The 11833-nt window shown below is 32.0% G+C and overlaps 2 protein-coding genes across 3 annotated transcripts in view; one reads left to right on the forward strand and one right to left on the reverse strand.

The window, feature by feature from the left end:
- The first annotated feature begins 379 nt into the window (after nucleotides 1–379).
- LOC111702081 (adiponectin receptor protein) lies at nucleotides 380–9229 on the forward strand. The gene is made up of 11 exons (XM_023473646.1): nucleotides 380–471; nucleotides 1258–1346; nucleotides 1475–1687; nucleotides 2757–2842; nucleotides 3875–3951; nucleotides 4747–4862; nucleotides 6149–6227; nucleotides 6997–7073; nucleotides 7239–7353; nucleotides 8394–8506; nucleotides 8920–9229. Exons 1-11 carry the CDS (start codon nucleotides 442–444, stop codon nucleotides 9074–9076), a joined length of 1152 nt encoding a protein of 383 aa, XP_023329414.1. The 5' UTR covers nucleotides 380–441; the 3' UTR covers nucleotides 9077–9229.
- A 1824-nt stretch (nucleotides 9230–11053) lies between these two features.
- The window catches only part of LOC111702088 (histidine-rich glycoprotein), a 3211-nt gene continuing 2431 nt past the window's right edge, over nucleotides 11054–11833 (reverse strand). For both annotated transcript variants that reach the window (XR_002765350.1, XM_023473658.1), the window contains exon 3: nucleotides 11054–11320. Coding sequence is in view for 1 of the 2 variants with exons in the window: in XM_023473658.1 (XP_023329426.1) it covers nucleotides 11124–11320 (197 nt within the window). In the remaining variant the exon portion in view is untranslated. The remainder of the gene's footprint in view (nucleotides 11321–11833) is intronic.

Genomic DNA, 11833 nt, shown 5'->3' on the forward strand with positions numbered 1-11833 from the left:
ATCCTGGATCCGCACTGGAAAAAAATGGATCCGGATCCAAGTCATTTCTATAAGATTTACTGAATTTCTTTAACAAAAAAATTTTTCAAATTTTTGGTTTTATTTTTTTCGCTTATTTTTATCCTAAAACTTGATGAACCATTCAGAAATGAGGACATTTTTATAATCTCTCTTTTTTCAAAAGTTCCGATTTGGGGTTTTGGAGTAAAAATGTTTTTTTTTGCAGTTTTTGGTTGATATTTTACCCCTTGGATCCGGATCCGTGGATCCGCATATTTTTGCGGATCCAACGGATCCGGATCCTAAGCACTGATATTTTGTCTCTTCTATCCGGATCCGTGGATCAGCATACTTTTACGGATCCGGATTTAGGGAGACAAAATATTCCGGATCCTAAGCACTGCTTTAACCTTTTTTTTTTTAAGTGACTGTGCCGGGGAAATGGTGGATGATCTAGAAAGAATTTATCAGGTAAATTTTAAGACATTTTTTCAAAATTTGCCAAAAAAAAAAGTTATTTTCTCCTTGAGAATTTAATTTTCCCGCCAGTCATAGTTCTGCGGTTGCAAAGGAAGAAATCGCAGAAAAAAATTTCAATAATTTTCAAGAGAATAGAAACCCTTATACAATTATTGTTGAAGTCTACAAAAGTCTTTATTTAAAAAAAAGAATTTCCCATGATTAATTTTGTCTACCCCTCTTGAAAATGTTTAAAATAAATAATAAATGTTCAATATTATTCATATTTCTACTTAATAAGTTTTATTTTATCTTAAATGAATTTAAATAAATTCCTCCGCTAAGAATTTGTTTGTTTTCAATGCTGATAAAGTAATTGTCTAGCTTATCTTTTTATAAAATGATTACTATACGCATTAAGAAATACTTATTTTTAGCCTTGAGTATTTTTATACGCAAAATGTTGAATGCTTGTTTAAAGGGAATGGAGATGAAATTAAAAAAACCCCCCCCCCCCCCTATTGCATGCTATTTTTAGTTTTAATGCTTTATCTGTGCAAAAATAAGAAAAAAATGTCGTTTCTAAAAAAGTGGTAAATCAGAAAAATTTTAAATCCATTTGTCACTTAAAATAGCAACCCTTGTCGGAAATTATTAATCTTAAGATAGAAAAGTATGTTTGTCGAGTCGAATTAGGTTTAGAGGGTTCCTTGGGAAATCGGTTTTATGTCCTTATTTTTTAATAGAGGGACCATTGGAAAATATGACTACAATATTTTTATTTTTTCCAATATTTAGGAAATGTCGAGCAAAATGAGTTTTCTTGCAGAATCAGCAAGCGCAAAATCAAATGCGTTTGTTCGGGGTTCCAAGGACATAGTTCATAGGTAATTTTTCGGATTATTTTACATCCATATTTTTCTCTAGTTCAATTTATACAACGATTTAACGTATTTACAAGTTTTATCAAATGTTCCAGGACAAAAAAGAAAATCCGCAATTTCTTTATATTTAGAACGGCTCAAGGTGGTGCATCGATTATGACTGGGGCGGCCCGGAAGTCAGGAGACATGGCTAAATCAGCTGTCGCGGCCGCCGAAAAGACGGCAAAATCGGCCGCCGAGGTTCCTGGAATAATGCTGGATAAAGTTAAACATTGGAAAGTGCACTCCTTTGAGAAACTACCGGGCTGGATGCGAGACAATGAATTTCTAACTTTTGGTCACAGGTATTAAATGATTTTAGGGTTTAAAAAACATTTTGGGGAGGTACTTAATATATGACCTTTTGCCGCGTTAGTATCTTACTTACTTCAGATATCTGCGTCTCTCTTTTTTGGTGAATACGGCCACGATATTGTATATTAAAGAATATTTAAAAGAATATTGAATATTAGTGAAATTTAGTGAATTTATAAAATCTGTGTGAATATCTTTCATCTTTGTAAATTTATAAAATCTGTGTGAATATCTTTCATCTTTATTCCTTTCAACACATTTAGATAAGAGAGATAAGATTAATACTTTTTTACAATGTGTTTAAGTTTTTACAGTACAGGGGAAATTAGTTCCATAACTAATACTTGGCCCATTTCTAACACTGAGTGTTAGAAATGGGACAAATCTGCTAAATTATCTTTTTTAAGCGTTTATATCTCAAAATCCGAGCCAAGTTGAACAAAACTACACCATACATTTATAAGAAATGGCTAAAATTATTATTGAAACAAGAAATGTTAACTTGAAGCTAATTTTAAGATGTGAGAAATAGTTTTAGCTGATTCTTGTTATCATTTTCGAACATATCCCTATTTTGAAAGTTGAAACGATTACAAGATTTCAGCTCATGTCCCGTCTTTTCCTGGTTTTGAAAACATTACTTGAATTCATATCAATGTCAATTTTCAAGTATTTACGCATTTACGTCACAAAACAAGATTTTTTGAAAAGAAACAAAATAGAAAACAAAAACATATCGTTCTTTAGTAGTTAAACAACATTACGGATTTGAGAAATCAAAATTTTAATTTTATTTTGTTCTTGCAATGTAGATGTAACTAGACATGCAGGAAATTGATTGTTTAAAATACAGGAAACTAAATCAGCTTTATTCTCTTAAAATGTGAAAATTAATTCTGAAAATATTGGCTATGGGAGGGGAAGGAGGAAAATGATTTTTAAGTTCTAAGGTATAAAAATGAAATACTGAACATCAAGAGGCAGTTTTTTCAACCTATTTGACTTTTTTGTCAAAGGATAGTGTTGTCCTATAACATCTATTCTACTATTTATATTTAGGCCAGAGCTGAATTCATTCCGTGAGTGCTTCAAGTCCGTATTCCGTATTCATACTGAGACCGGTAACATCTGGACTCATTTCATCGGTAAAAATGTTACTCCTTTTTTGTAGATCTTTTCTCTTATCTTATCTGAAACACATTTAGAGTACATTTTTCACATTTAAGAAAAAAAAATATTAAAACTTTCAAAATTATAAAAAAAATCTGTTTAACTTTTAAAATTTTCTTTTATGAAAATTTTTTAAAAGCAAGAAATTGATCGTTATAACGGGTGTGGGATGGTGCTTCCCACACCCGGCGGCGCGCGGTCTGGTCTCTGGGGGAACCACATCAGGGTATCTTACAGATTTCATTTCCTTATAACATGTTAGGTTTTGCATCGTTGTTTGTACCGTTTTGTATAGTTTTTTTTGTACCGTTTTGTATCGTTTTTTTTTACCGTTTTGTATAGTTTTTTTTGTACCGTTTTGTATCGTTTTTTTACCGTTTTGTATAGTTTTTTGTACCGTTTTGTATAGTTTTTTGTACCGTTTTGTATCGTTTTTGTACCGTTTTGTATCGCTTTTTTACCGTTTTGTTAGTTTTTGTACCGTTTTGTATCGTTTTATTACTGTTATGGATCGTCTTTTTACCGTTTTGGATCGTTTTTTCTTCCGTTTTGGATCGTTTTTTGTACCGTTTTTCATCGTTTTTTGTACTGTTTTCTATTTGTTTTGTACCGTTTTGGATCTTTTTTTTGCATGTATTTTCTTTCATTATTTAAGTAAACTACAATTTTAGCTGAAGTTCCCGGCGATGCATGTGGAATTTCAAACTCTTTTGTTTGTCTTTGTTGGTTCCCACGGGTTCCATAAAAAATATCAGCCAGCCAAGTTGGTCTAGCAGTTTGGCCATCTATAGCTAGCATATGTACAATATACACGAAGAGCTTTATTATTTAGACGACACTTTCAGTTATTGTTATAATTTTGAACTTTTACATTAAGCTGAAATAGACATCGGATATTTTTAATATAACTAAAACGGGAATATATCCCGAGTAATTTTTTAAAAATATTTTTAGTAATCCCAAATAACATGAGTTGAGTTCTGAATTTAGATTTTTTTATTATTTAGGATTTATTGCGTTTATAACTGTAACTATTCTGTTCTATTTGAAACCTTTGTGTGAGTTCTGCAATGATGATATAGAGGTATATTGATGTTTAAGCAGGGTTCAGACGGGGCATGCATTTGGACATAAGACAATGTTTTTTTCCCAGAGCCCCCCCCCCCCCGTTCCCCCGGGTGAAAATTACTCTCAACTAAATTAATGACATTAATAATGACAGTTAAAATGACTTTTTGTGATTTGGATTTAGACCTTTCCAAAATTTATTTCATTACGTTATATCTAAACTCAACTAAAATAAGGCCCTTATATTTCTACCTGTGAAATTGGTTTTATCTTCAGAGGTCGGATATAAAAAATAGCGAGTTGAACTAAACACGACCCGACAATACTTGATAAGTTGTGGAACTATCCGAACCCAGGTCCTAGTTCAATTATTTTCTCCAGTAAATCCTACTTCAGCAACATTAAACTGTTTTCAAATATAATTTAATTTATAATTAGCTTATTTATTTTAACCTTGATCAAGTTAAAGGGACTATAGTCGTAATTTTAAGTGACCTTGGTCCCCGTTGTTAGATGGAAACAGGACCTAATATGAAACCTTGTCTGACGGAGGACGATAGAGATATCTTTCTTTTTCAATCTTAAAGATAATTATTTTTTGTGATGAATTCACGTTAAAAGTAACGTGCGTATATATGCAAGGAGTAACAAAAAAGGGAAATTTTCAGAAATAAACAGACGACAAAACATTCTCCATTGTTGCTCAAATAAAAGTTTAGAGGCTACTGTTGAGAATCAGGCATGATCCTCTGTAAAAAGTAGATCACCTGAAATCATGTCTGTAGTTCCTTTAACAACGTTATATTTGAAGTTACGAGAGAAGTTAATCTTCTTGTTCTTCTTTATCTCTGCAATCCTCTGCCTGGGACTCAGCTCTCTCTTCCATACTGTCTGCTGTCATTCAGAGTGGGTTAACAATATATTCAGGAACTATACAAACACCCACACTCATATTCAGACAAACACACACTCATATTCAGACAAACACACAGTACACACTTATATTCAGACAAACACACACATCATATTCAGACAAACACACTTGTACTTAGACAAACACACACATCATATTCAGACAAACACACACTCATATTCAGACAAACACACACTTATATTCAGACAAACACACACATCATATTCAGACAAACACACACATATTCAGACAAACACCCACTATTCAGACAAACACACACTCATATTCAGACAAACACACACTTATATTCAGACAAACACACACATCATATTCAGACAAACACACACATATTCAGACAAACACCCACTCATATTCAGACAGACACACACATCATATTCAGACAGACACACACATCATATTCAGACAGACACCAACTTATATTCAGACAGACACACACATCATATTCAGACAATCACACACATATTCAGACAAACACACTCATATTCAGACAAACACACACTTATATTCAGAAAAACACGCACATCATATTCAGACAAACACACACATATTCAGACAAACATACACTCATATTCAGACAAACACACACTCATATTCAGACAAACACACACTTATATTCAGACAAACACACACATATTCAGACAAACACCCAATCATATTCAGACAGACACACACATCATATTCAGACAGACACACATCATATTCAGACAGACACACACATCATATTCAGACAGACACCACACATATTCAGACAAACACACACATCTTATTCAGACAAACACACACATATTTAGACAAACAAACACTCATATTCAGACAAACACACACTTATATTCAGACAGACACACACTTATATTCAGACAGACACACACTCATACTCAGACAAAGACACATTATATTCAGACAAAAACACACATCATATTCAGACAAACACCCACTCATAATCAGACAAACACACACACATCATATTCAGACAAACACACACATCATATTCAGACAAACACACACACATCATATTCAGACAGACACACACATCATATTCAGACAAACACACACTTATAATCAGACAAAATGCACACTTATATTCACACAAACACACTCTTATATTCATTCAAACACACACTTATATTCATTCAAACACACACTTATATTCATTCAAACACACACTCTCACATTCTGATAAACACACACTCGCATTCAGACAAACACAAACTCTATTCAGAAATTAAAAAACTTAATACTCGCCTTTTTTTTGTGGTGTGAAGTTTGTTTGTTGGTTTAGTAAATTGGATTATGCTGGTATAGCGCTGCTCACTGTAGGTTCATTTATACCCTGGATATACTATGGGTTCTATTGTCAGGTTAGTAGTATTTTTTATTATCATTATCATAATTATTATTATTATTATTATTATTTATTCTTGTTTTCGAAAGAGCTATAATATTGAAACCGAATCATAAAATCTTGAATTCAGATTCTTGGATTTTGAAAAAAATGTGCAAGTAGTATTCTGTAGCATTATATTAGTTGTTGGCATTGCTTAACAACTAACACATTTTTCTATTTAAACGAAAGAAGAAAAAATGTTGTCTTTGTTTTAAATTTGTTTGTTTTTTGCTCAAAAAACATCAAAAAAACTTTAGAACTATTTGAGATCAGGGTGCAATTTTATCTTATGCAAAATAGTTTATACATTTGTTAGAATAACTAGAGTCTTAAGCAATTTTCTGATATGTACCACAACAAATATCAAAGCATATTAAAACGTACTGGATTAGTTTTACATGAATAGCAATTCGGTTTATAACACTTTGTAATGTAATTTTCAAAAAGAGAATTTAGTAGTCTATTTTAAATATACTTAGAGGGTTGCTTCTTTTTAAGTCAAGAAGCAGGTTATTCCAAATCTTAAGAAGAGAGCTTTATGGTAAATAGTAAATACTGTAATGAGCTCATATTGAGATTGTCAAGTTGATGCTTTCAAAGTTTCCAAGTTTTTAAGAAATGTTTTCAAAAGATTTATCTGAAACAAAAACATCTTCAGAACCTTCCAATTATTTGTGACAAAATATTATATTTTAAAGAAATTAAACTAATGTTCACGTAAATTTAATGTATCCATATTTCAGTTCACTGCTAAAGTTGTTTACTTGACTGTAATATCTGTTCTTGGGATCGGAGCTATTACAGTTACTATGATGGATAGGTAAGTATTTTTAATATCTTATGTACAGGGGCTTATACAGGAATTAAGCAATCAGAACCATCTGGGGCCTGACCCCCCCCCTTCCCCCCGAAATCATAGTTTTCACTTACCCAGTGATGATGGGGGCTAAGCTAAGATTGGTTTATTGATTGATTGATTGTTTAGGTTTAATACTAGCGACTACAGGCCCCTACGAGCTGTACTGTTTGTATGCCTGGGTGGGTTTGGATTGGTTCCAACTGTTCATTTATTTATACAGAACGGGTGGAGTGGTGCTCTGGTATATCATTTTTTAATCAAGATAGTTTTAAAAGAAACACCAATTCAAAATTCTGAACTAACTTTAATGTTTATAAAGATTTTAAATTGTTATTTTTTCTAAAAGTTAATATTCAGCATATTTTTTCTAACATATTGGAGGCGAAACCATATTCAAACGATCTAATTAATTAAAAACATTTTGATGAATATTTACTGTGTTTCACTGGTTTTATTAAAAAGTTAACTTATTACCGTTATTAATGAGTTAGTGTCATCATCTCCTCGCGACTTTTTACAACATTTAGTTTTTACCATAGAGAATAGAATATATATTATATTTATAACCTTTTGGGCCCTGGAATATCATTTCATAGAAAATCTAAAATTATTGTTAAAAGAAACCCAAATTATGAAATAGGCTGGTTTCATAATTGACCAATGATCATTTCACATAGACTAGAGCCTTCCACTTTACAAACGATGATTTTCCGTTATAACTATAAATCAAATGATTTTTTTTATTCACCTAATTCATTATTAAGTTTATTTAACAGTTTAAAAAATTCGAAATTGAAATGAATAGTCTAGGGAAAATACTGTATTAATGTACTCTACTGCATATAATTTGTGAACATTTACATGATTTGTACACTTTAAATTCCTCTCTAATATATATTCTATTCTCTATAGTTTTTACCAATGAAAGATTGGCTAAACTCAAACTAGGATTTTAGGACTTCAGTCTATTCAAATACAGGGTTACCCACAAATGATGAGACTGTAAAGACGACCTATAACTCTTAAAATCTGACGATTCCAAGGTTAAATTAAGTCTTCCACCTTGGATACAATCTTTTGGCGTATTCAATGATTAGGCAAAAAAGGAACAAGTTTATGATTACAGAGAATAATAAATATAAGGAAAGAGATGGAATAAATTCTGTGCAGTCGTCTCTGAAGTCTCATCCTGTGTGGTTTACTCTGTAGATCTGTTCATGTCCTTCAGAAAAGTTTACCATGTTATCTTAATCTTAAGCTGTTAGTAAGATTTGTCTGTAGGTGAGCGGTGGTATTCCTTGGCTCCTGCTCATGGCTTTCCTATATATAACTGGTGCTCTGCTCTATGGTGCTAGAATTCCAGAACGTTTTCTACCGGGCAAATTTGATTTATGGTAATTTATTTTAAACTGAATATCTTTAAATAATTATTCATTTAATTACTAATTTTTTAGTACTTAACGATATTCTAAATACGTGGTATGTTATAAGATGAATTGTAATTTCTTTACCTCAACCTGCAACTTTAATCAGTTGATTTCATTTATTTATCTCTCATGGGCTAAAATTAGAATGAGTTTAATACATTTTGTTCACTTTAAAACTTTTTTGTTTGTTCTAATATGTCCCCTAAGTCGATGTTTAGCACAAAAAATTCCGATGTGCAGTGTACAGTAAAGTAATAATAACTCACCTTGTGTTATTTATCTATTATAATCTTAAATGAGTAAACACTGAACAACCATTAATTCCATATTCCGTAAAATATTATTTTAACATAAGGTTGTTTATCGATCGATTTTTTCAGGTTCCAGAGTCATCAAATATTTCATGTTTTGGTGATAGCCGCGGCATTCGTGCATTATCGTGGTATGACCAACATGGCGGTCCACCGGCTAACCAAGGCAGGAGAATGTGAGAATGAGATTACCGATTATTCTATTTATAATCTTGTTCTAGAATAATCTAGAAATAGACTTGAACCAAAGTGCTTTGTATTCCTCGTGATAGTTGTCTGAAGAAGTATTTAATACATAATAGTTTTCCTGTTCTATGCAATATATGCAATTAAATAAAACTTTTAATATATTTTAGGTAAATATAGTTGTCTTTCTCAACTTGACAATTATAGAAATTCATCTTAAGTTAGGCTGGTAATTGTTCGTTTTTAGAAATCTTTAAAATCAGTTTATAGATTCTTGTTTATGCTGTAAAATGGCTCTAGAAAATTAGAATAGATAATTAAACAAACAAAAATTCAAGCCACTGCCCAACTTTAAAGGGATGAGAGAAGTTTTTAGTAAATAATCTTTTTGTCATATTAGTGTTTTCAGTTTGAGGAGTCTTAACACTGCATTTAGAATTCAAGATCACAAGTGCACATGAAACTTAAATGCAATGATTCTAGTCTTACGAATTTGAGATTCAATTATCTGAATCATATCGTGCAAATATTTATTTTTATTCAATATTATAATATATATTTTAAAATTTTCTAACATTTAGATAATAAACAATTTTATATGGGAACTCTGTTATCCTACGTCCTGGGAATTCAAGGGAATTTTACTTTACCAAGGGTTCCCAAGACTAATTTTGACTACAAAACATCCAGAGCGCAGTAAGGGATGTTTTTAGTCAAAATTCGTCGTGGGAACCCGTGGTTAAATAAAAAATTTTATTTCGCGAAAAAGTAGCTGTACACAATTTTGTCATCTTTTGAGATTAAAATGCGCGAATTTTTCCCCGAAGAGCATGTGGTTATTTGACATACAGAGTGTCCCACATAATTTGGCAATTGGTGAATAGTTTAAAATATCTTCTTCCAAAATTTGATAAGAGACCAATAACATTTATTTATGACAGCTATATCAAAGTAAAATTGATTTCACATTAGAATATATATGAGAAACATATTTTTAAAGAAATAAACGGCAAGAAGTCTTTAATGTCTGGTTACGTATGCGGAAGAAGACATTCAAAACTATTCATCAACTGTCATGTTTCGTGGGACACCCTGTAACTGTCCCAAACGATGTTAAGTCTGTTGGGGGAATCAAAGGTCGGTAATTTTGGTGAAAAGGCGATATAATCTATTGTATGAAGTAGAGTTTTATGATTGTATGTTTGTTACTTATAGTTATATGATTGTATGTTTGTTACTTATTTTCACGAAACGACGGTCATCCTACAAAACTGAAAAACTAAGGTATGGCAATACTAAAAAAGTTTTCTTACTTTGGTCAAGTTTAGGACATATGTTTCAAAATGAATAAAATAAGGCGTCAAGTTCACATTTTGAATCCACTGAACAACCATGCCCAAGTAGGGAGGGAACCCCCGGACGCCATGAGCCTCTGCTATGCAGACATCGAGCCTCCCAGATTTGCGAGGCAGACCAAGCCTCCACTATGCAGACAAAGCCTACGCTATGCAGATCGTGCCTTCAAAAAAAGGTATCGCGAAAATCAAAGATTATAAAAGATAAAATGATATTCAATTCAAATTTTTTTTTAAATATTTTCCTTTTCGTGTAAAAAATGTTTAAAGTTTTAGATACCACTTTATTAGTCATAATTAGGCACTATTTATGATAATTAATAAATACTTCTCATTATTGAGAAGCATCTCATGCCACTATGGCTAAAAATAAAATAAAAAAATTTATTTAAACTTAAAACACAATATTTAAAAAAACCTCCCGTATTACACAGGCACATTTTGATGTGTTGCGCATGCGCATTTCTGCAAAGCGGAGGCTTGGTCTGCCTAGCAACTCTGGGAGACTCGTGTCTGCATAGCGGAGGCTCATGGCGTCCGGGGGTTGCCTCCCTCGCCCAAGGCACACTGGGCTGTTGGCACCCACAAACTAAAGTCTAATGTTTGTTAATTTGTTTCTGCTACCCAAGAATCAGCTAGTCGCTTTAGAGAGAAATTCCAAATTGAAATCAACAATTTAATCTCGATACAAATCTAAATCTTTATAATTTTTGCCCAGGCTCGGATTCAAGCTTAACCGTAGAAATGTAAATATTCAAGTTCTCCGTTATGATGAGTATGGGAGCCAGGATGTTCTCCTTCATGATGATATTCTCCATGGTGCTGTCCATCATGATGAAATTGTCCATGATGTGCATCATGATGTAGACCCCGGTGATGATGCTGTCCATGGTGTTGACCTTTATGATGTTTTTCTCCTCGATGATTTCCTGTCATAAATTTAACTGTATTTTAATGAATGCAAAGAATTATAATATCGATCAAAATTACAAAATTAGACTAGCAATTTCAACTTTTAAATGTTCAATTTTCCCAATAGAACATTTTCTCATCGAAAAACAATAGTAACAAATTTGCAGATTTACATATTTTTTTTCGTGGATTTTCCAAATTTTACGAAATTTCAGGGTGGCCAAAATGTACGAATTGTACGGATTGTACGGATTTTATCCTGGAAAATACACCGTTTTTTTTAAATTTTCACTCATTTCAGCAAATTTTTCATGAAAATAAAAAAAAAATTCTCGTCAAAATGAAGTTAGTTTAACTTATTTTCTGCATTCTAAATAATATTAGATTGATTAATGTTTCAATTGACAATCAAAATTCATTCATAATTTTCGAGATATGTCCAAGAAGTGTTTATTTGAGAATATGTTCCATAAGTACTTATTTGATTGCTTATTCAAGAAGATGTTCCAGTATCCTGTACCCAGTATCCT

The sequence above is a fragment of the Eurytemora carolleeae genome, unplaced genomic scaffold (genome assembly GCF_000591075.1).
Source record: "Eurytemora carolleeae unplaced genomic scaffold, Eaff_2.0 scaffold53, whole genome shotgun sequence".
Taxonomy (NCBI): domain Eukaryota; kingdom Metazoa; phylum Arthropoda; class Copepoda; order Calanoida; family Temoridae; genus Eurytemora; species Eurytemora carolleeae.

Excerpts from the sequence above, each read along its gene's own strand:
- LOC111702081 (XM_023473646.1), top strand. The coding sequence starts at position 442 with ATGGTGGATGATCTAGAAAGAATTTATCAG. Across the intron at positions 472-1,257 it reads ATCTAGAAAGAATTTATCAG|GAAATGTCGAGCAAAATGAG; the intron begins GTAAATTTTAAG and ends TCCAATATTTAG. Across the intron at positions 7,074-7,238 it reads ACAGTTACTATGATGGATAG|GTTTAATACTAGCGACTACA; the intron begins GTAAGTATTTTT and ends TTGATTGTTTAG.